This window comes from Pelobates fuscus, chromosome 4 (assembly GCF_036172605.1).
Source record: "Pelobates fuscus isolate aPelFus1 chromosome 4, aPelFus1.pri, whole genome shotgun sequence".
Lineage (NCBI taxonomy): Eukaryota > Metazoa > Chordata > Amphibia > Anura > Pelobatidae > Pelobates > Pelobates fuscus.
In genome coordinates, this window is record NC_086320.1 from 129967640 (window position 1) to 129994259 (window position 26620).

The 26620-nt window shown below is 34.5% G+C and overlaps 1 protein-coding gene across 1 annotated transcript in view; it reads left to right on the plus strand.

The window, feature by feature from the left end:
- Positions 1 to 26620, plus strand: part of CDH7 (cadherin 7) — a 219269-nt gene that overhangs the window by 44807 nt on the left and 147842 nt on the right. Inside the window, exon 2 of the mRNA XM_063450474.1 lies at positions 23373 to 23667. Coding sequence (XP_063306544.1) covers positions 23373 to 23667 — 295 coding nt within the window. The remainder of the gene's footprint in view (positions 1 to 23372; positions 23668 to 26620) is intronic.

A 26620-nucleotide genomic window follows, 5' to 3' on the forward strand; every position in this document is an offset into this window, starting at 1 on the left:
ATATTCCACTCACATGTAAGTGGAGCAAGACGATGTGCTAGTTGACAGCTCAATGACACATATCTTTTATATTGATGTGAATTCTTATAGCTCAAATGCTATTTTGAATGCACCAATAAGTACATGCTTCTGTTTAAATAAAGGGAATAGTTTAGATGTGAATTATTAACCCCCCACTAGACCACCAGGGATTTATTATTACCCCTACTGCACCACCAGGTAAGCAGTAGAGGGGAAAAATAATTGTCTTAGTTTATTATATTATTGCAGTTAAAGCAAAAAAAAAAAAATATCACACATAAACTGACTTCTGCTTTTATGTTTCATTGTAGTGTTACCCCTTTAAGATAAATATGTTGGTTTCCAGTTGAAGTTTGGGCACTCAGACACAAAAAGGTTCACCATAACTGGTTTAGGGTATGCATTTACATTTTGGTAAAGTGGGACAGTTAAATGTATGTTATTGTAATATGGTATGCATATTACATTAAATAGAGGACTGGGTTAAATGACCTGTATCAACATGCAGATATATTTTAAGCAGTTCCATAATTTACCTATATCGTTTTGCCGAAAGTGCAATGCTGAGATAGACATTTCCAAAGAAGAGGATATAAAGTTTACCTGTTAGATTTTACTATGAAGAGTAACTATACTCTCATTAAATGCCCATTCCATATTGCAAGTACCTTTAAAAGAATATCACTGTTTAATAGATATACCCCCAATGAATACCTGCCACTTCCTTTAGCTTAGCAGCTCAGGGGAGCTAAGGGAAGCAGGGAGTGTTAAATTGCCAGTCAGGGGTTGTTTCACTATGTAATAATAAAAGTGCAGATTTCTCATAGAAATCCGCACTTATATAAAGTGGTTTTTAAATTAGATTCTCCTCTCCCATAAAGCACTTCAGCAAGCTATAGTGTTTTATGGGTGTCAAGTGGTCCTTTAAAGCAATAGGGAAATACTGGGGTGGATTGTTTATTAACCTTAATTCCAGTCTCTGCTTTTTTAAGTTATAATTTCATATTTTATAGATTTTAAGTTTGTTATTCTGGTTTATTAAAAATAAAATGAAATAGTAATAAAAAATTATTTAGAATAATTATTAATATTTGATTTTGAAATTTAAACAGTCTGGAGTTGCACAGCCCAGCAAGATATGCAAGGCTGGGTTTTCTTAGCAGATTAATAGTTTACTTTGCTTACCGAATAGCAGTTTACCCATATATACATATATGAATGGGAGGATTGCTATTTAGCTATTTTTCAAAGGGAATCCAGCCCATCGTTTTGAAAAAGTAATAAGACTGTTTTGTTTTTAGTTTGTTTGCTTAAATGCATTTATTTATTTTTTTAATTTTCCTTTCTACAAACATTTAAACATATCTTATCTTTAATGTACTAATGTAATAACTAGTTAAAACATAACATTAAACTTGAAACTGTAGATCTTTGCAGTAGAGCTAATATCCAAGAGTCCAAAATGCAAGGCATTGGATTTGTTAGAAGCAATGAGAGCTCTCCTAAAGGAAAAATGCTTACTACTTACCAAAATCTACCAAATCACAGGGGGTACACAATTAATAAAATAGACTTGAGGAAAGGAGATTTCACATTGAAATGCATAACATTTTATTTATAGTAAAATAAAAAAAAATATGGTGTAAATGGAAGCTTTTCGTATCTTTAACCACCCCAGGGTCTTCTGTGAATAAGATTAGTTTAAGTTTGGCAGTAGAACAACAATTCTCACGTTGAAGCCTACAAGAAAATTGTTATTCACTTACCCGTGATAAATTATCTCTGGTCATAGAATCTAGCCCTGGGAATATATTAGTACTCACTGGTACACAATGCTAATTGTTTCATTACATTTTAATTAGAGAAATCCTAAAACTCTGGCAGGACTTCATCTCTAGAGGATAGATTTGACATGAAACCCCTGACCTGCATAAAATGTATTGGCAGATTAACAAATCAGAATGCACACAGCAACAAGACCATTTTCAGAACAATACAAATTATACAAATATATGTAATTTATAATTGTTTAATATTTCAATACTATTTATTAATATACATTTTTAAATATAAAATCCTATATTTGATGTAAATCTGTAATCAATATGATTTTTTTTAATTAAAAACAAAATTACAATATACTATACTTGTGTTTTATATAATGACACATAAAAATAGGACATTTCAATGAATGCGAATTTAAAAGATCACTGTTACTGTTAAGTACTCTAGTTAAGTATTTTTGTACATTTTAGTCTGCACACCGTACTTTCTAATCTTGTTCACTGTTGACCTTTTAAACATACTCAAGTCTTCGCCATATTCTTAAATTACAGAACATCTTGTTTTCCCCCACTTCCTTAATTACTTTAATTGTCAGTTTTATACTTTGGCTTTCAAATTTCATACACAACCACAGCAGCTTTTTATAAAGTAGACAATGATCTACAGATATAGGTTATTTGCTTTTTTTTTACTCTTTTACTACTTGATACAAAAGCTTCGTAGTCAAAAAGGCTACAGCTGTACAATTCCCTTTATTTTCATTATGCAGATCTATTAATATATCATAAATGCATTATTTGATAAACAAGTTATGCTGAATATCCCATTATGTGTTTTTTCCCTGACCCTAGACTTTTCTCTCTGTTTGACAGGCATTGTTCTGCTTTAATAATATTGTATTATATGGAAGTCAGCAGCATAGAGAATATAAAAATTATATTCATTCAAAAACATAAAAACATGTTCATCCAAGTTCTTGAAATCTCTAGTATGTGGGTGTTTCTACCTCTTCATTGATCAATACTCCTGAAACGTTAAAATAAAATAATAATTATTATTATAAAGACTTTATATTAGATTTGTTTCATTTAAAAAAGAACACAGTATTGATTTATCTTTCCCCAAAAGATACCCAAAAACATGCTAAAAGACCTGGACTGTGCCTACTGCAAAATAACATATTTTTCTATTTTTTCCCAAGTGTATAAAAAAACAACTTAAAGAGGAAAAAAAAATGATGTTTACAGCTTTTACCTTGTTACTCATATGAGGGATTGAAAAGGAAAATGGAATAGAGGAAAGCACAATTACATAAATCAATCAAATCGGTAAATTGAGAGATACTAAAGACTGGTTAAAAAAACTGAGCTGTTAAACCCCTTTATTACCAATGATGTTCAGTGTTCATTGTAAAAAGTTATGTGTACACATCAACCCTTGACTACCTAACGTGCATACAAACTTTAAGGAAATTTCCAACTGACTGTCAGTTTTCAATAGTTCTGTCTTTTGCAATATTTCTGATAGGTGGCAATAAATGCTGTTTTTAAAATTCTTCCAGGTTTCTCCCTTGTCTCCTTATTAAAAAGAACTTTGCCTTACCAATAATTAGAAGATATATCCACAATAGCTTATGTCATTAGCTTTCTCCATACTTGCTATTCCCTTATAGCTTAAATGATAAGTTAAAAAAACGCATATTTGAAAAGGCATGTCAGCAGTTTTACTATATTTTTGGTGATATAAGTGTGTAGTGAGAATGACATATTCACACATTTTGCTTATAAAGCTTTTTACTTTTACCTTTTTGTTCGGTGACTGACTAATTAACACCGCTTGGTTTTAAATATATATTCATATCTATAGTAATAAATCTTCCATAGGCTAAATTATCACATTAACATGCTAAGCTTAAAGAATAGTCACGGACCAGTAGTTTATATTGTTAAAAAGGGACAATTAGAAACAGTTATTAGGTTAGCTAGTTTACGTCTTCACCTTTTGCAGTTCTCAAGCATTTTATAGCAGTAATTAGTCTTTATGTTGGCAAGAAATGTGATGTAATATAGAGGAAATCTATTATCGTTAGAACAGCTACAACTTAAAAGATTATATAACAAAAAAAGGAATAACCTTCAGAAAGCTAATGCTGAGTACTGGTGCAGTAAAAATATTTTATTATCCAAAAATACTTAAAGCTAATTTAGACATTTCAGGAGGAAAATAACAGCCTTAAGCTATAAACATTTTTCTGAATTTATAATCCCAATGCATGCATGTAAGATTAGAAAAAAAAGTAGTTATTTAGTGCACACACAATAGAGAATAAAAGCATTAAAGAGCAACAAAATATCATAAAAATGCTTGTTAAATCTACTTAATATAAATCCACATAATCCTATTATATCAAAATAGAGCTACCTCATGCCTTTGGAGAAACTAAAGGCACAATAAAAGACACTGTACAATTTGTACTCACAGATATCAAACATGGTTCATATTGTATCATAGGCAGAAGTGGTGCTATTCATTTTATTTTGTTATATTATATCTAATGAAGTCATGAATTAGTTGTTCTGATTGTTCTGATTAAATATCAGATCCTAATGCTGATGCTGAATATTACTTTGGAGTGAAATTTACTATGGAAGCTGATTTGATCACTGTTTACCCAGATTGAGTTGATCTCAGACCTGGACAGCAATGGATTCAGTTTGTCTGTTTGGTAAGCTTCTCATGCATTACTGATGTGTTTGTTAAGGATATTGCCGGGTCCTTTTGGTGGATGTTAAATAAAATCTCCACTGTTTATATCCAGAGTGGCAGCATGTAATTGATTATGGATCTAAAGTTGAATAGTCAATCTACAGTATTTTAAAATTATGCTTACTTATTCTCCATATTTTACAATTATACGTTTCTTTAGTCTAACATTGATATTTAAGTATAAGCCTACACTGCCCTATCATAGGACTGAGTTGCCCATCTTGGCTCCCTGTCACATATTGCTAAAGCAATGCATTAGCACCTGACCGTTATCATTGAGAGAGTATAGCGAGAGGAGAAGTAACAGACAATAGGACTGTTTTCTAAAAGTGCTGTTTTCTAAAAGTAATAGATTGTGTAACCCAAAGAGGCACTTGGGGTAGCACCCCCCTGACAACTGTTGTCTATAAAAAAATATTGCCTCTGGTAAAAGAGTTAATTAGTGACAATGTTTCACCGCATTAAAGGTTGACTTGAAGATTACAATTATAGGCTTAAATGAAATGTTTTTCAATAAGCGATTTAATGTATCATATACAGTTGTAATCACAACTATTCAACATCTATTGAAATTCTGGTTTATTGTCAACATTTACAGACTTTAAGCTGTTTGCAATAATCAAACAAAAGCAATTGAAATAGCTCAACACAAATAATGCCATAAGTGGTTTCACCAAATTCAACACTTTCATGACAAGCAACTTAAGGGATTAGTAGAGCACCCTTTTGCTATCATGACCTGCTGCAAATGAGATGCATACAACCTTCTGGCAGCGTTCCTGAGGAATCTTAGCCCATTGCTCATGAGCAATGGCCTCCAGTACAGTACTATTCTTAGGTTTGCATGCTGCAACCTTCTTTTTCAAATCTAACCAGAAATTTTCTATGGGGCTTAAGTCAGGCAACTATGATGGCCACTGTAGAAATTTCTGTTACTTTTTCTGAATCCAAGTCTTTGTGTAATTTGAGGTATGCTGGGGAAGGTCCAATGACAACAAAGCTTCAGTTTCCTTACAGACAGCATGATATTTTCTTCAAGGATTTCCTGATGGCTTCAATGAAGCCATCTTGCCTTCTACACACTGTGTAGAAGGAATCCAGTGACAGAGAATGCAAAGCAGCCCCAGAACACCACAAAGACACAACCATGCTTAACTGTAGAAGACTGTTCTTTTCAACATATGCTTTATTCTTCTTCCTACAGACATAGGCTGATCTATTGGGTCCGTAAAGGTCCAGTTTTGTTTCATCGCTCCACAGAACAGAATACCCAAAACTTCTGTGACTTATTTATATGATTTTGAGCATATTAGAGCCAATATTTCTTGTGCTTTTGGGTCAATAGTAGTGTATGTCTTGAAGTTCTGGCATAGAAACCTACTGTGTTTAGTACACTCCTTACTGTGCTCACTGGTACCTCAGTGCCTGTTGCACCAAGTTTTGCTGCAGGTCTTTTGCACTTGATCAAGGGTTTTTTACAACCTGCCTTCTCAAGAATCTGGTTGCAGCCATTAATAGCTTCCTTTTTCTACTCATCCAGGTAGTGTAACCCCTGTTCCTTTAACTTTGAACTTGCAAACTATGCATTCCTATGGTCTCTCTATGAAGATTGAGTGCCTTTGCTATCTTTTTGTATCCTGTTCCTTGTTTGTGAATAGCAATGATCTCTTCTCTTAACATTCTTTAGACTTATTTCTAGCATGCAGTCAAATGTGACATTAAACAAACCTCTAGCGAGTTCAGGTATTTGAACTGTCCCAGTTCAATCACACCTGGACCAATGAATCAATGAAGCCCTTGATTCATTGCATCAGATGTGCTGGAGAACAACACCTGTTTTGCATATTTGTGCTGTTGCAAGGGATTATATTCAGGAGTTTAAATCATTTTGAGACTGGAAAAGTCATTATAAGTTACTTTTTTATTTGAATTTGTAAGAAATCAATTGAGCATTGTGTTGTGTTGAGCTATTTCAATTGCTTTTGTATGATTTGTTAATTGCAAGCAGCTGAATGTCTACAAATCTGATTTTCAATGGGGTTGAATAATTTTTATTACAGCTATATATATCAATATATATAAAAAAAATATCATAATTGGTAAACATGCACCATACAGTACTGGAGTGTCATACTTTCCTCTCGCTGTTTTCTGCCATGGTACAGACTGATTAAAAAATGGCAAGTCTTAAGTCTGCTCCTAGAGGTGATTTCAGGAGTATTCTACTTCATCAACAATAAGGCATTTGAGCTTGATACTCGATATTATATATATTATTTTATTTTATATATTATATAATAATTATATATTATATTATATATATTATTTTTATTTTTTTATTTATATAATATTTCAAAAGTCTTTAAATTTTAAATAAATTCACTATTTAAAGGTTTCCCAAAGGTAGAAAATTGAGAATTGTATTGAAAGTTTATGAGGTAAACCCCTGTATCTTAATCTACCATTTAGTTTTATTTATGTAGATTGTGATTTCAAGAGAGAATACTGAAGACTGAATAGGTTTACTTTGTGTTGCTTTATGTAAAATAATACATTCACTGTAAGTGATATCTCAAACCTTTTTTAAGTCTAAATTGAAGTGTTTTGATCACTGTCTGGAGACATTGCAGAATTCGTAAAGACTCTTGACAGTGACATTGGTACAGGAATAGGTGAGATTACCTGAACCTGTCCCTTGCCATCTTCCTCTAGTGGATCCTTTTCACTTATTGGCGCTTCATCACCATGCGCTAGAGTACAGCATTAAGAACTATGGAGAATCCCATTCACATTCTGGGTTACCCAATAGACAGAAATAATTTCCTGCAGCTGTCACTGATACTTTTTTAAAATTCAAAAATTAGTTCACACAAATATATTATATTATATTGTGATGTTTGTAAATGAATATATTCTTTCTACATGTTGTGTCTCTTTTGTTTTCTTTAAGACATTAAATAAATATTTTTAAATAATAAATATAAAATTACATAATATTATATTTTTTAATATCCCATACAAGAAGACCAGACCCATCGGGTAAATCACTGCGGAACCCCAATTTTGTTCCGTGGGACACTAATTGGGAAACGCTGCTCTACACTAAAGCACAGTTACACAGAAAAGGCTGATGGACAAGTAAGAGACACAGGGTGGTGTATGTATGGTGAATGGTGAAGATCTTTTTTTTTGGGGGGTGGAGGTGAGAGGGCGGCAGAATGCATCTTTGCCTGTGTAGCCAAATATCCTTTCACCAGCTGTGCCAGGCAGTTAGTCAATACTGTAGCCATGTTTGCATTGTTGTACACTAATAACTTTATTTTCTTGCTTTTTTGGCTGCCCAAATTTCTTTCCCAAATATATTCAGGTACAAAATTCTGATGAGCTGAACCATGACATAGACTAAATGTTGCCGTAACTTTAAAAAACTAACAAAATACCCCACACATACTGTGCATAAAGCCCCCTTCCACTGAGCGATACGGTTCGGGTCGGTACGGTTTGGTACGCTGTTTGGGAGATTCCTTTATTAAAGGAATAAACCAATATAACCGAACCAAACCAAACCATTCCTGGGCCCCCTTCAGTTGTAGGTCCATAGGAAAATGGTACAGTACGGTTAAGGCGGAGCTACTGACGTTAAACGATACAATCCGTTGATTGGCAGACAGAAAAATGTCACTGCGTCATTTGGCAGACAGAAAAATGTAATTGCGTCACTGCGGTCTAAACCCTGTCTGCCCTCTGGCGGTCCAAATTGCAGTGGAAATGCTCACCTGAATAGGCTGGACCATTCTAACCTTTCCAAACCATACCGAACCGGACAGCTCAGTGGAAACAAGCAATATGACTACTAAGCAAATAAATTGAAATAGCATTTTTGTTTCTTCTGTATTTCAAAAATGCACATTACACTTTCTACCATAGCATGAAGTAGTATAAGGCAGACATGGGGTATAAGCCAGACAGAAGGCTTCTCTGTAATTTATGCAGAAGATTTGTTGTTTTTATTCTACCAGTTGAGCACACAATGAATTTTCTTTAGGTTACTAGCAGAACTTATTAAAGTCCCCTAGCACTGGGTTCCACAGTGCAAAAATGGTTCGACATCTTATTGTATTATGTTGATAGGGTGTTCTTGGCACTATAACCCCTACAGATGGCTGTAGTGTTTATGGAGCTTGCAGTCTTATTTTAGATACTGTATTGTTTCTTTGATTCATGCAGTATGTAATATATATATATATATATATATATATATGTATATATATATATATATATTTGATTCTGTTTCTGACAATGTTTGCTTCTGTTTATGACAATGCGATCCAACTTGATGCATTGCAAAAAAAATTCTACAGTTGAAGAGCCATAAAATGTTGAAACACATATTTTACACTTCGTTGTTTTTGTAGTTCTATCAAAGTTGGAACTGGTGTGCTGGGCAAAGGTTAAAAAGAACATACTGTCAATAATTTGTAATAAAGTGAACACATTTCATGCCTATTAATAATACATAACAGATATAAGAATCAATCTTAGTCGGGAACTCAATGATCTGGGAAACTGCTGAAGTCCAAATGTATAATCAGTATTATTTTAACATGCAGTAAAGACATTATGATTAAATACATTCATACTACTGTGTATAATGTTATATATTATGAGTGAACAAGGTCATATAAATGTAATTAGTCACATTGATATTTTAATGATTCAGACACAATATCCCTTAACTCCATTAGAGTATATTGTTGTGGCATGTGTTGAGTCCTAGAAAGGTGGTCTCCTATTACTATAGATGTTTAAAGGGACAGTCTAGGCAAATCAACTACTTCAACCCAAAGACATACCTAGTTTACATGGCACCCGGGGCAGAAATTTATTTTGGCACCCACAACCCCTTCTGTTGGAGAAATTACATGCACATACTGAGATTCATATCCTGATACAAATTCATATACATACGCATTCAAATTCACACCTATTTATATACATGCAGACACATACATTCATAAACAAACACATGGGCCATATACACAGACACACACATTAAATACACAAGCACAAACTCATACACACCCAGAAAATACATACATATTTTAATAAATAATAGGATACATATGTATATCCACTAAGGGTATACCCAGGCTCACTGTTCTTACCTTAATGGGGAGAGCTAGAGTGGAGGTTCTGCTAGGATTAGTTTCTGTGTACTGATTCCCTGCTCCTTGCTTCTCTGTAGAGTTGCTAGGGCTGGGATGATGACAGGGCAAGTGAGGGAGTAAGGAAATCTGTACACAAAATATGTTATAGAAATGCTTATAATAAATCTCAACAGATCCCCTCTGCACTGTTTCCTTTAAGAATCCACAGCAAGCACCTGCTGGCAGCATGCTGGTAGGCTAAGGAACATTACGGCGTGAACATTACTGCTTCAACTCATGTTGTTTGATGCAAACACAGGTCCACACAGCACCAGTGATTACAAAGACACATCACTCTTTTGACTTGCAATAGCTCATTGCCAGCAAGCAGTACCGGCATCTCTCTCACATCAGCCTGTTAACCCCTTAACGCCGTTACGGCGTGCTATGCCGTCACGGGTTAAGTGGGCTTTAACGCCGTTATGACGGCATAGCACGCCGTAACGGCTTGCAGCCCCAGGAGGTAAGTTATACTTACCTCCGCCGCGATCCGCTTCGGGAGGACTGCCTCACAGCCCAGGCAGCCCTCCCACGGCAAATGAGGCCCCCGGGGGCCATGTGATCGCTCTCAAAGAGCGATCACATGGCCCCCTATAGCTGGCTGTGGATATGCCAGCAGGGGGACTGTTTGAAATATCAGACAGTCCCCCTGCTGGTGGGAAGAATTAAAACAAATAATTAGACATGTGTAAAAATAAAATAAATGCATTTTTATATATATATAATATGTATATATATTATATATATAATATATATACATATTATATATATGTAACGTCATACAAAGTGTATTTTAATATTAATATAAGTATATATATTAATATTAAAATACACTTAGAATGACATTACATATATATAATATGTATATATATTATATATATAATAGATGTACATATATATATTATATATAAATACGTATAATTAAAATAATAAATAAATTAAATAATAAAATAAATAAATAAAATATTGAAACAAAATTTAATATAAATTATATATGCATATGTAATTTCATTCTAACTGTATTTTGTTATTAATATATATATATCGGTAACAAAATACACTTAGAATGACATTCTATATATATCTATCTATATATAAAATGCAAATAACCGCAAATATATATATATAGATAAATACATATAATTACATAAAAGATTACATCAGTATACACGTAGAATTTAAATACCTATAAATGCATATATATTAAAATTCTACATGTATATTTAAATAATCTTTTAATGTAATTATGTGATTTGATTAATTAAAATTTGATTGACATGCATGACAACACAGGGAGAAAGTGCAGAGAATTTAATTTGCAAGCACTATATTTGACCCTGTAACTCTCCAAGACACCATAAAACCTGTACATAGGGGGTACTGTTTTACCCGGGAGACTTCGCTGAACTCAAATATTCGTGTTTCAAACTGGTAAATTGTATTACAACGATGATATTTTAAGTAAAAGTGACGTTTTTTGCATTTTTTACAAGCGAACTGCACTTTTATGGTCTATATTATTGTTGTAATATGTTTTACTGTTTTAAAACACTAATATTTGTGTTTAGTGAAGTCTCCCGAGAATAACAGTACCCCCCATGTACAGGTTTTATGGTGTTTTGGAACGTTAGAGAGTCACATATAAGGCTTGCATTTCATTTTTTTCACATTGAAATTTGCCAGATTGGTTATGTTGCCTTTGAGAGCGTATGGTAGCCCAGGAATGAGAATTACCCCCATGATGGCATACCATTTGCAAAAGTAGACAACCCGAGGTATTGCAAGTGGGGTATGTCCAGTCTTTCTTAGTAGCCACTTAGTCACAAACACTGGCCAAATATTTGTTTTTTGCTTTTTTCACACAAAAACAAATATGAACACTAACTTTGGCCAGTGTTTGTGACTAAGTGGCTACTAAAAAAGACTAAACATACCCCACTTTCAATACCTTGGCTTGTCTACTTTTTCAAATGGTATGCCATTATGGGGGTAATTCTCATTCCTGGGCTACCACACCGTCTCAAAGGTAACATTACCAATCTGGCAAATTTCAATTTGAAAATGTAATGTTCTGTATTTGACCCTGTAACTTTCCAAAACAACATAAAACCTGTTAATGGGGGGTACTGTTGTACTCGTGAGACATCGCTGATTACAAATATGTGCATTTTTTTGCAGTAAAACCTAACAGTATTATGACATTCACAGTTAAAATGTCAGACGGAAATGCAAATTTAAAAAAAAAATCTTATTTTCTCACATTTTTTTTACTTTTATTCATAATAAATGATGTTCCATATATGAATAGTTAATGATAGATTAAAGCCCTGTTTCTCCTGAACAAAATGATATATAATAAGTGTGGGTGCATATAATTTGAAAGAGGGGAACTACGGGTGAACAGACACATAGCGCAAATTCCAGTTTTTGTTTACGTTTTGTTTTGATCAGAACGTGCACTATTGACTCCGTCCTGAAGGGGTTAAAAGTGTTAAAACCCTGTTTTGTCTTTTTCACAAATAATTGAATTATAAGAAAACAGCGAAAGAGACAGCATAGTAAAAGCATAACCATTTCAGTGTCTAGGCTGTCTCTTGAATCTGTGGTGTAGCTTAGTGGTGTCCTCTTGAATATGAACGGTGAGACTAGATGTAGGTTCTGGAATATCATGCTACACCTGTATTATAAGGATCAGAAAATATCTCTGATAATAATTGAGATAACCACTTTTTTGAACTATCAACAGTGTTGTCCATTAAAATTACCTTTGTTTTGATTATAAAAATATAATTAAGAAAATCAAACACCTCTTTCATATTTGAGCACAGGATGTTTGAAAGTTATAACAGGCATTGTATACTGTGACTACTATGCTAAACAGTTAGATGGCAACTCCCATAATTTTTATCACTGCCTATTCACTGAATGTGCAGTCAGTGGGGTGGACGTTTTGGAATGGATGGAAGCAAGCTTCATGCTATATCTATTTTTAGGATACGCAAAGGCATTTTATGTGATACAGGTTTTTTTAATGTATACACTGGAATATTTATATTTGTTGAAGTCACTAGGTGCTGAAAAAAAAATGTTTCCTTATTAAGTAAGTAAAAAAAGATCAGTGATATTTACTATCAAAGCTTGTGGGCTGACTTTTCAAACACACTATATAAACAGATACATCTCGCATAGCCCGGCTTAGATTATATGTGCATATGTTGCTTCTGTGGCTCAGCATGATCTGCTAAATTGCAAGTGGTAGGTTCTCTGGGTACCTGGCTCCTGTATTCACCAGTAATGAACAGTAGTAAACAAGAGCCATAAAATGCTGGTATAGATCTCTTATACGTAAAACATATCCAGAGATTCTAAAGTAATAAAAAAAGGCTTTACTCAAGCTTTAAAACAACCAGCATACATGCATGCATTCATATGCAAATGAACATAGGTACCTTACACATTCTTTTCATGGATTTAAAAAACAAAACACATTTTTGTTCTAAAGAAAAGCTTTAGCATGTCTGGATGTGTTTAAAGTACAAGAATCGCGTAACAGCATTTTATGAATTTTGTTTGGGCTCAATTGTTTTTTCCTGGAATGTGTAAAGTTAACATGAGAAAACATGACAATGGTGGCAAATTAATGCTGCAACCGTCGTTGGTGTTTATAATTGATTTTTTTTTTTTAAATAGTGAGTCTATGATACACACCATCTTTATGATAAAACCAAACGCCCCTCCTAATTAAAATATATATATGTTGTTATAATGGCATAATTTTGCACAACATTGGCATTAGGAGGAATTAAAATATTTTTTTTCAAAGGGTAGATCATGTCAGACTAACGTAATTGTATTCTGTAAAGAAGTTAGTCGAAATATATATGAGATTGTTGCAGTGCATGTGCAGTGCCAATACAAGTGATGTATTTGAAGTTTCTAAGTCATTTGATACAGTTACTTACAAAAGGTTACAATAGAAAATAAAAGCAAATGGATTAGACAAAACATGTTTATTCTTTTATCGAACAATGGCTTGAAGATGGAATACAGAGACTAGTAGTTAATGGAAAAAGTTGAAGAGAAGTGGCAAGTGGCGTACTTGACTTTCTGCCCTCGATTTACTTCTCTTTATTCTGATTTTAAATGAACTTGAAATGGGCACTGATAGATATGTGTTTGCTGGAGATGTAAAACAGTTTGAGAAAGATATTACCTCTCTACAGAGGGATGGGAAATGAAATAATTAGAGAACTGGGCAAGCAAGAGGCACATGAAATTCAAGATAGATAGAGGCAAAGTTATGCTTTTTAAGATAAAGATCCCTGATTCATATGATATGTATACCCTTAATTGGGATAAATTACGGATAGCATCACATTAAAACGATTAGGAACAATTGCAGACTAAAGACTAGGCAATCATTTGATGTGTCAGACATCAGTTGTGAATAGCTCTACTGCAATGCCATGCACAAACAGGCTATGAATTCACTTGCAAAAAACTATTGCCTTTTTAAATATGTTATATGATGTGAGATTTTATACACTGGTTTTAAATAAGTATATTACACTTTGGAAAGTGCAGAGGCAGGATGCAAAATTGACTAGAGGTATAGCAGAATTTTACACCTTAAGGACACAACTTCAGAAATAAAAGGGAATCATGACGGAATATTTCCGCCATGTGTCCTTAAGGGGTTAAGCCATGTCAGTCTTTAGTTAAGAAAAGACTAGATACAAATGTCTATGTTTGGTTTAGAAAAATAAAAGCCATACTAAAGGTAAACAGTAACATTATATAAGAATAATGTACCAGTACAAAGATTCCCAGGTAAACTGTTTGTTAACATGACTGCACAAAGGCGACGTGCCCTAGAACGGGAGCCAGATGTAAGTTTTTTTTTTTTTTATTGTAAATAATACTAGTGATGTGCAGATGTGCAATTCTTCTCTAAGAAGATTGTTCTATCAAATTTTATAAACATTAAAAAGTCTTAATGCAATTTGGAGAATGTTGAAAAATGTAATGTAGTAAATGTAGTAGCATGTTGGCTCAAGGAGAAAACCAATTTCCATTGTATATAATGATTTTTTTGGTATCGTTTTAAATAGCTTCACTGATGATTTTTTCACCTTCTTTAGAGCATGTATGAAAGGCTCAACTTAATGGATCATGGAACTTAATGATTGAGTCCTTTTTCATCTATATCACCATGTAACTACATTTTTTAAAATGTAGCTCTTTTTTATCATGCATTATCATGCATTATCATGCATTTTCAGCAGAAGAATATGTCATTATGCCATTGATGCTGCATCAAAATTTGACATAGTTCAAAGCAATGGAGTGGGTTCAATAAAATAGCCTGATTTGTACCTTGGAGTGCCTCGACTTTCCTTCTATTTTGTTATAGTTCAAAGCAATGACACAGATATTGTCAGTTAATCAGCTTATGTCATCGCCAAGTTTGCCATGTAAAAATTAGCGATCATCTTCAGTTTGATTCTATAACTTGCCACAGCCTGTAGTTTATAGTGGATTTTAATATGCTCAGGAAAATAGCTGAATATATATATATGTATTATGTATATATATATATATATATGTAGAGGTTGGGATGTTTAAAGAAGTAGGATATCAGGCTTAACAGCTTGTCTTCTCTCATGTTAGTGACAGATGTCATGGTTACCCAATAAGTGGGTAACAGGAAGTGAGCTGGCGAGAGCAGCTGTCTGATGCAGCTGTACAAATATGTCATGCTAGTCTCAAGCAAATAGCCTGGTCCTAGCACTTGTAGAAGGTAGAGAGGGAGATTCTTAGGTCTCCCTCTATGCATCTCCTGATCCCTGTTATGATATGATTACATGATTCCCAATTGTCTCAGGTTTGATGAGTTCCACCCCAAGGTCAAGGTTATTTTCTACAGTATGTTTAGTGCTGTGCCAGCTGTTGAGATTCCCTAGTGATATAATCAGCAGACATTTCCCTTCCATTTAGAAATCCAAGGAATCGGTGATGTATGCAAATTTGATTTCTATGTAGGTTACAGTACTCTCTTTCAATAAAAGAGACTAGAGAGTATAGTAATAAGGATTCTAAAATGGATACTATAGGAACCAAAACAACTTTAGCTTAATAGAACCATTTTAGTGTATAGACAATGCCCCTGTATTTTCACTGCTCTCTTCTCTGCCATTTAGGAGATAAATTACTTTGTTCATACATCCCTAGTCAAACCTCCCTGCATGTGACTTACACAGCCTTCCTAAACACATCCTTAAAATAAGCCTAGATATTCTAGGTTCCTTTATTGCACCGTCTGTTTAATATAAAATATATATTTTTATATATATATATATTATCCTTCTCTGTTAATAGCCTTCTTAAGCCTACAGGAGCATCCCATGTGTGATTAAAGTTCAATTTACAGAGCAGGAGATAAAAATATCTAAAGCAAGTTAGCATCTGATTGAATATGAAACCAATTTTTTTCATGCAGGCTGTGTGAGTCACGGCCAGGAGAGTTGTTGCTAGGCCTACATAAACAGAAACAAAAGTGATTTAAATTCTAAATTTGTTAAGCAGTGAATCTGCAGAAGCATGACCTACACGCCCAAACTGCTTAAGCTACAGCTATTTTGATGCCAATAGTGTCCATTTAATCTCTAAAGCCTCAAAATAAACCTAAACTCTCTGAAATACTCAACAAAATGTTAACCAAACCCTGGGTCCATGGTATGCCAAACAAATTACAAACAAAAGTCCATCATGAAGTAAAAATGGTAACTAACTGATGTGTGTAAAATCTGAAAATAGAAAATTGTCTTGCTACTAAAAGAGTTAAATATTGAAGAAATATGTACTAATCTTTGTTGTTTTGATTGCACACTGTTTCTTCTTTTTCTCTCAGTTAAACGTTTGCAAATCGAAATTAAAGGAAAACACCTATCCCTTAGTAACTGTCGCTCATTGAGGTTGCTATGAGGGGAAAACAGTCCAGATGCCATCTTACTTAACATTGTTCCCCCATTCCTTTCTGATACTTCAGTATGAAGTACTCATCAAAGTTTTTGGAAAGACTTGTCTTTACCCGTGTGTCTCACTTCCTTAATTCCAACTCTCTCCTTGACCCTCTTCAGTCTGGCTTCCGCCCTCTCCACTCTACTGAGACCGCTCTTATCAAAGTGACTAATGACCTAATCTCCGCTAAATCCAAAGGTCACTACTCCATATTAAATTCTCCTTGACCTCTCTGCTGTCTTTGACACACTTGATCATGCTCTCCTCCTTCAAACTCTTCAATCACTCGGTCTCTGTGACTCTGTCCTCTCTTGGTTTTTCTCCTATCTCTCCCAACGCTCATTTAGTGTCTCCTTTTCCAAGGATACCTCCTCCCCTCGCCCTGTCTCGGTTGGAGTTCCCCAAGGCTCTGTCCTTGGTCCCCTTCTATTTTCTCTTTATACTGCCTCTCTTGGAAAACGTATTGCCTCTTTTGGATTCAACTACCACCTGTACGCTGATGACACTCAGATATACCTCTCCTCACCGGACCTCTCCCCGGCCGTCCTGCAACGTGTCACTGCTTGCCTCTCTTCCATCTCTGACTGGATGTCGTCACGCTTTCTCAAACTTAACCTCTCTAAAACTGAACTCCTTGTCTTTCCTCCTCCTAATACTGATCCTCCTGTCTCACTCTCCCTTCAAGTCAGTGATATCCACATAAGTCCATCCCTACAAGCGCGCTGTCTTGGCGTCATACTTGACTCTGGTCTCACCTTTGAGTCTCACATCCAGTTTGTTGCCAAGTCCTGTAGGTTCCAACTCAAAAACATAGCCCGCATCCGCCCCTTTCTTACCCAAGATGCTACCAAGGAGCTTGTCCATGCTCTAGTAATTTCCCGCATGGATTACTGTAACCCTCTCCTGATTGGTCTCCCCAAAAGCCGTACTGCCCCGCTACAGTCTGTAATGAATGCTGCAGCTAGACTGATTTTCCTATCCAGTCGGTCCTCTCACACCTCGCCTCTCTGCCAGTCCTTACATTGGCTCCCTGTATCCTATAGGAGTCAATTCAAAGTGCTAACCCATACATTTAAAGCACTGAACAATTCCAGCCCCTCTTATATCTCTTCACTGATCCAGAGGTATGCCCCTCCTCGTACCCTCCACTCTGCCCGCGACCACCTCCTGACCGCTGCTCGCACCCGTACGGCCAACTCGCGCTTGCAGGACCTCTCACGGGCGGCTCCTCTCCTTTGGAATAACTTGCCTACTGCCATCAGACTCTCCCCTAGTCTTCAATCATTTAAGAAGGGCCTTAAAACCCATCTCTTCAGGAAAGCGTATGGCCTCCCAGAGTAATCTCTCCCTTACATACCTGTCTCTTGCTCTCTCCTATGGGATAGTGCTTTGCTCTCTCCTCCAGCTCTGCTTCACTCCTACTTGATATTTCCTATCCTAATGTTTCTAATACCCCACCTCCTATAGACTGTAAGCTCATTTGAGCAGGGTCCTCTTCAACCTATTGTTCCTGTAAGTTTTCTTGTAATTGTCTTATTTATTGTTACATCCCCCCTCTCAAAATATTGTAAAGCGCTACGGAATCTGTTGGCGCTATATAAATGGCAAAAATAATAATAATAATAATAATAATAATATGAGAAAGATTAAGATGGGTGGCCAGTGATAGGATTATAATTTCAGATTATGATTTTAGGATATAACTGCATACCCACTGAGAGAAATAATATGCACTATCAGCCTATCACCAGCTGGCCCGCTAAACCCTCCTCATACAGTGGAGGCGGAGGGAAGGAAGTGAGTTGTAGTGCTAGCAGAAACTAGAGCCCCAACTTTTGGGTTAATCCATTGCAAACACACAGGCACTTCTGCCCAAATTCTAGAAGCCGAAGCCGATATGGGAGTTGGAGTTTGTATTTAAACAACAATATTTAGATAGGGAAATCAGTCCAAGTTTTCAGTATTGAAGTTTAAAAATTGAATTAGCAGGTTTATAAACGAATGAGAAAAAAATAGGAAAATGTAATAGCACTTCAGCTTAGAACATTTTTTTCACAAATACATTTTACGATGTTTCACCCTTTGGATTTTTAATGTAATAGCTCCATATTTTGATTTATTTGATTTACATTAAATCACATGAGAAATTGGTCCTGTCAGTGTGAACATTATGAAATTTTAAAGAATGCAATGCATTAAAGTGTCCACATATGTATATAAAGAACAAAGCATAAATACAAAAATGAACAAAGGTGAAATATTCTGTTAGTTACAGCAAGCTAATTGTGCTGTGCAGTTAAAAGCCAGTGACTCAGATGAGACAAAGGGTGATTTGATTCTGTGTCATGTAAGGTATTTTGCCTGTCTGTAAAATGTATTTAATATTATTAAACATAGTACTAAGATTAGTCCTTGCTTTCATACTGAGAGACATGAACAGCCAAATAACTTTTTTTATATCTATATGTGTAATATGGGGTGCACAACTAGTACAAAATGTGAAATAAACAATTAACTTTGTGTAGAGACTATTGTCCATGGAAATAAAAAAGTAAAGTTATGTAAATGTACACAGTTTTTGTTTTTATTTATATGTTAACCCCTTAAGGACCAAACTTCTGGAATAAAAGGGAATCATGACGTGTCAGACACGTCATGTGTCCTTAAGGGGTTAATGACAGACATTTGTAGACATTAAATAATATTGTTTATCTTCAATATTTCAAAAAAGGGTCTGAAATATTAGAAACAGACAAACAGAAATAAAAATGGTCACGTCTTGGTTATGCTTTTTGTAAAGAACACATTAGCATTTTAGGAATGCAGAGTTCTAAAATTATTCTAAAAATATGTGAATTCTTCAGAAATTACTGCATTTATATAGAAATATGTCTTCAAATCTTAAAATATCTAATATGGAATTGGTAGCTATCCAAAATGTGAGGTGGAAAACATAACAAATAGGGATAAATAATGAAATACAAATCCTAAACTCACACCAAAATCAAGTGGCCAGATAAGCCACCATTCAAATCTCAAATACAGTAGCTAGAATAAGGGTAATAAAGCCTTAAAATCCCAGTAGTGAAGAGAGTGGAAAAAAACATAAAAACAAAAAAAAAACATAAAATACAATAAAGTACAGTAGAAAACACATACAAAAGACAAAAAACTAAAAAGCTTGTGTAGGTCAAATAAAACAGAAAACAGAAAACAAAAAAACTAGATTGGTAAAAATCTAAATTGGTGAAAATCAGCAATGAACTGAATAATAAAACTAATAGATCCGAGAAATATCTGATATAAAATATAAAACCACAACTATGATAACCAAAATAAGAATAAAAGTAAAAGTAAAAAATGAAAAATAAAAAAAAATAGAATAAAAAATGATAGAAAAAGCAGCAGTCTGTAGGTGCAGTCTTGTTACAAAGTGATAGGTAAAAAGAGCAAAAATGTATCGGCTCAAAAGTGAAACACTAAAATATAATAACTAAAACAAAATGGAAAAAAAAATTATGAAGAACTCGGCAGTCTATGAGTACAGTATTGTCTTGCTGCAAAGTAATTGGTAAGAAGAGCAAAAATGTATCAGTTCAAAAGTGTAACACTCTTGCAATAGAGAACCAAAAGGCTGTAACACTCCACAACTGCAGGAAGGAATAATGTTGTATCTGAACTAAACACCTAAAACAGGTACACAATCTTCTTGGGCATAAGGAGTAATCAACCACTATACCCAGTCTATAATAGATCTGGATGTCTTTAATCTAAAAAGAAAAAAAAAGCATAGTGTTATCTGTTAACCTTTAATATGTTGAAAATACAGTTAAAAACACTTACAAGATAGCCCAGATAGAGAGCATATCTGCAGACATGCTGAAGTCCCAAATCACATATGTTAGTCATGAAACGCTAAGGAGTGTCTTACTTTACGGATAACAAAGTGAAGGGGAGCTTCAGTGGAACGCAGAAGTAGCTGCATAGTGGAACACACACGACGGTCTGAGACTTTCACCTCTAATTTCAAGTCAGCTGGAGGAGAAGTTAAGACTTTGCATGCGAACACATACGTGATTTGGGACTTCAGCGTGTCTGCAGATATGCTCTCTATCCGGGCTATCTTGTAAGTGTTTTTAACTGTATTTTGTACATATTTTGTACTTTTGGATCTATTGGTATTATTATTGAGTTCATTGCAGATTTTTACCAATTTAAAAGCTACCGTAATTAGTGTTCAAAATTGGCAAACATTGTGTCCAATTAATGAAGCAAGATTGAAGGTGTGGGTTAGAACTACTTTGACTTATAAAAATAACTAAAACCTTATAAGTTTGCTGTTCACACAAAAAAAAATCTGTTGATGTAAACCATGCTTTGAAAAAAAAGAGCTCACAAAAGACCTGAGGTCAAGAATTGTTGTGTAGTATGAAACTGGAAAGGTTTACAACGTTATTTCAAATAGCTTAGATATTCATCAATCCACTGTGAGACAAATTGTCTATAAATGGAGATGATTTAGGACTGTAGCTTCTATACCTAGAACTGGTCATCCAGCCAAGATTACTCAAAGGGGGCACCGCACAATTCTCAACGAGGTAAAATGAACCGTAGAGTGACAGCACTGGTTGAAACTGGTTAGCATCTCTGTTCATGAGAAGGTTACAGCAAAAATTGCATGTAGTACGCACATCTAGTGTGAGTCCAAATACTCAAGGAATTTACAGTACTAAAAAATTCCAATTTATATTGGATTAAAAAAACTACATAAAAAAACTAAGAAAAAAGCAAACATAAAAAAACAAAAATGTATGAAAAAAGAAATCATTAATGCTAAGTTTCCATAGTCCAAATATGTGTACATAAAAAACTCTAAATATCATTAAGCCTTGACATTCAGTCAGTAATCTGAACCACTAAATCAGAGCAACACAGTGCTTACTGCATACAATTTTTTTATTAAAACATGTAAAAAAAAAAACCCTCACATTTCCAAGTAGAGGTGTGGGCATGTAATAAATCTTATAAAAAAAAAAAAAAAATAGGTTAGAGCTCAAGAAAAAGATATGTAAATAGTAAAATGATGTTATACATAGGTTAAAACTTAAAGGGCACTAGTTGTTTTGAAGGTACTGTATATAGGGGGATGTAATGCACCTAACACTCATAAAGGGGCAGCAGTCCTCTGTGTAGGATAAAGACCTCAAACCTACTAAGTAGATATAACAACATAAAGTAAAATATTGAACAGCGCTATAAGTAAGTAGTAAAATTACAATGCATGTACAAATGTCTGTATCAAACCCCCAAACAATAAGCTTTGTATACAATTCTGTTTCCAATATTGTTTTTGGAAAATTTTGACCATACGTGAATCCGTGGATATACAGTGATAAAATAGTAGGGGAGGGAGAAAAAATGCCACTTTGCGGCTTAGTGTATTTGATGCAGCTGACCTGCGTGACTTGCATTGACTTTGAGATGATCGATAATCTGTATAAAAAGTATTAGACAATTATATGTTTATCTTTAAAGGAAGATAAAGAGAAGGGATCTAGAGATTAAGGAAAATTAAAAGCTTTTGGTGCAGTCCTCCCTTCTTTTTATCAACGTGTTTTTACTGTTTTCACTTCTTTTGCTTCTGACATAATGAGGAATTTCTTATTATATGCAGAAATCTTTAGACAGCATGAGCATACACTATGTAGTGAATTACTGATAAATCATTCTATCAAAGGTGACTTGGTAGAGTAGATCTTGCTAAAGCCCAGCACATATTGCTTATTATTGCTTATCATCACCTCAAATATTATTATGTATAAGGACAAAGTAAAGTTCAACTATTATGAAGACACTGGAAGAGAGAATGGGCTCTGAGTCAAAGGAAATCCACTAGTTTTGTCATATTGCTTGAAAATAGTTTGTCCAAAAATTGAGAGATGGTGCCCATAGCCTCTGTCAATCATCACTGCTAAAATAAGCTGAAGTAATTTTGTGCTTAAAGTGTTTATATTTTGTTTTAGATAGGGAAAATAAGTAGGCATGTATTGGATCTATTGCATAAATGCTTATTCAAAAATTGACAATACGTGCTTTGGGGTAGTCTCCCTTTAACTAAAGTAAATACATATGCTTAACACATAGGTGGATGAAATCATAATTCTGTTCCCATCATTTGACATCTCAGTGATGCTTACGTTTGACAGCTGTCTGTCTGAGCTTAATAGAAACTGTAAACCATAAATCTGGAGTGGTAAAGGTTAGCCATCACTGATATAAAATAATTAAGAAAAAAATACATCTCTCAGTAACATGTTTTCTATAACAACAAAAAAGGCAAGCAAACAGTGCTGGCAGAATAGCATGATTTTTGAGAAATAAATAAAACTGTCTTGCTCCTTAAAGCAGTTGACATGTCTTCATCACAATTTGTCATGAACAACAAACTTTCTTCCCATTCTTTTAAAAACAATGACAGTCCATCTACTAAAGCATGACACGATGATTATTTTTGCATGTCTCTATAATACTACTCTTTTAATTTAATATAAACTTTTGTCAATTTTTTAACAGCTTCACTCGGATATGGATAAAGGAGATAGTTCCATCAAATATGTCTTGTCAGGGGAAGGGGCAACTTCTATCTTCAATATTGATGAAAATACTGGAGATATTCATGCTTCGAAGAGGTTGGATCGTGAGGAACAAGCATACTACACGCTGCGGGCACAAGCTCTTGACAGAGCAACAAATAAACCAGTGGAGCCTGAATCAGAGTTTGTCATTAAAGTACAAGATATAAATGATAATGAGCCTAAATTTTTGGATGGTCCTTATACAGCTGGTGTCCCTGAAATGTCTCCTGTTGGTAAGAAACCTTCATTATACATACAAAGCTGAATTAGGGTTGTACGTGCCAAGACTCTTAAAAAAATTATATGATCTGTCCCTTTACATGTTACATTTAGTTAGCTGCTCAAACACGCAATGTAGATATTTTAATACCCTTATAAAAGATTATATGTGGCTTTGAAAAGTGGAGAGCTTAAAAATGATCAAAATAATTGAAGCAAATCAGACTATTATTTGTTCTATAAGTATACTGCTGTGTTCACAACCAAATATGTATAACAGCTTCAACTTAGACACTTGGGCGGAATAATCCCTGCCTGAGGATATGGCTGAGTACAGACTCTATAGGATACGAGAGACTCAGATATATACAGACTCAGCTATGTGAGAAATCGGAGATATAGAGTGCAATATGCCAGACTCAATAAAAAAAAATATAGCTATAAAATATGTGAACTCACGTGTCCTGAGTGACTCCACAGGTATTGCATGAAGTGGTATCAGACCCACTCTGGTGGTCTCTCTCTGATTATATAAGTGAAAGAGAAAATAAAACCACAATAGTATACACTGTACAATGTGAAGGATAAAATTAAATAGTTAAAAACCACTCACGTTTGATAGAGCAAATAGGGGTTGATCTGTCCAACAGGCTTAGGTGGCATTATCCCCACCAAGGATATGGAGTACCGGAATCCAACAGCAAACAGGCCCAATAAAAAAAAAATACTTTTATTGATAAAAACAATACATGAGAAAAAAAAAACGTATCTTTTTTTTACTAGATATATGGAATGGGAAGAGGATTGAGGCGTCCACACGGGGTTTTGCTCATTATCTTGAAATTGTACCCAATATGATGTTAGGGATTGAGGGGTTTATACCAAGCCCCGAATGATTGGTAAGATTCTAGGATTTCTCCATTTAATTTTTCCTGTTAATGTGGAGTATTACACACTGCCCCTCTATGTGATGTATACAGTATGGGAAAATAATGGCACTGAAGGATAATGCTGACTATTCAAACAGTCTTGGAGAACAAATAAAAACTAGCTCTCTTTAAGCATTTGTTAAAAATTGGAAATTATTATTATTTATAATTAATTGTCAACTATTTTATATATCACTAAAGCATTTCTCCCAGAGTCTTAGGTGTAATACATTTACTTAGTTTGACAGTGCAAATCAACAAAGTAGATTAGTGGATAGATTGATTTGTCTTTGTTATAACTCACTTTTAAAATCACAGTAATATAACAGACAAAATTGCTTGTAAAACTGCACTACTAAAGTGCCATTAATATAGCTATTTCTTAAATGAAGTTTAGAGAAATAGTACTTTAGTAAGATCTTGAGCTGATTAAAGGTTGATAAATAGCCCTTTTTACTTATTTATTTACCATTCTAATATGAAACTCTAATCAGGGGTGTTTTAACAAAGATGGGTGATTAAAGAAGATCAGCAATGAAAATGAACATTAGAATCAGGTGTAATCACAGTGAATATTGTCACAAGAGTTTTTGGTACTGTGAACTTTGCAGTTGGTGAGCAGAGTCTTTGAACTTGTTTATTTTTTTTTATTTTTTTTTGGTGTTGTTGCTACTATTTATTGATCAGCTACAACTTGCTAAAATGCTACTACCGGCTGTTTACTGACTGCTAAATTTCACAAATAGAGGCAGAATTAACTAACTAATACGTCTGAAAACCAGAAACTAAGTAACAGCTAAGAGCTCTTAGTCTTTTCAGAGGGAGCTGCTAGCTGTGCACAGTGTATAATAATTGGATTAGTCAGATCATTTTTCCTGAAAACAGAAAATTCTTTGCCTTGATGTTGTTCTAATGTTAGTTTGGCTGGTAAGAATTTTGGTACTGGAAAAAATGATTCGGGAACCGAATTAGATGAATCGAAAGGATGCGAAAATGGCCTAATCAGTGTACTGCAAAATATATATAAGTAATATAATACAATGTATTCAGTTTGATGTAGACTGTAGACTGCTGTAGACTGAATGGTGCATTTTTTCACCATTTGGTTCACAGATCAACTGATAAAAAGTAGCCAATAGGTGGTGGGGGGACAGAAGGAGCTTCAAAAATAATAATATATTCATATATTATATATTCAATTTAGATCATACAAATATAGGAATATATATATTTTACTGCTCCTCCTTTTCTCTATCTATCGCCTATTTCTCACTTGATCTGTAGATAAAATAAAACTTTAGTAAGTGTCCCCTATCAAACATCTGATTCCCATCAATCATTTCCTGCTTTGGTGCCAGGGGCGGAACACCATTGCATGTTGATTTGTGATTTGGGTATATTTTGGCTCAGAGTTCGAGAATTTGATGGTTAACCCAATTGGCCCTGTCGATTTTCAGTCCCTTCATTATTGGAAAATTGTAGTTTATGCTAGTTTTAGTGTACCTATAATCTTAATTTTATTAATGACAGGAGGCGAATATTTGCTTGAGTCTCTCTTTACTAGAACTCCACAGCAGCATATTAACACAGAAAATCAACCAATCAGAAAAAGTTAGCTACAATAAAGCTCCCCTCCCCACACACAACTTCCTCTTTCAAGCTGTGATAAATCAGAATAAAAAACAGAATAAAACCACAAAGTGTAACATAAGTCCTTGTAGGCAGTGAAGCCAATGATGTCATCCAGCTGAGAGTAAATTTCAAACATGGTGCCACAGACAAATTGTAAACTGAAATGAGAAACACATATTCGAAAGCGCTGGTTAGATAATGAAATGTACTCTGAAAAAAACATGCAGTCACCCAGTGCGACAAACAGTATTGCTGTAATGTACAGAGATCCCAACCGTTCTGTTAGAAACGGTAAAATGAAAAGCGACAGGAGTTGAAGCAGAAAAGACAAGCAGAGTTGCATACATACCTGATTATCCAAAACTTCTGACCAGGGATCAAACAAGGGTAGGGATGAAAAAACTGA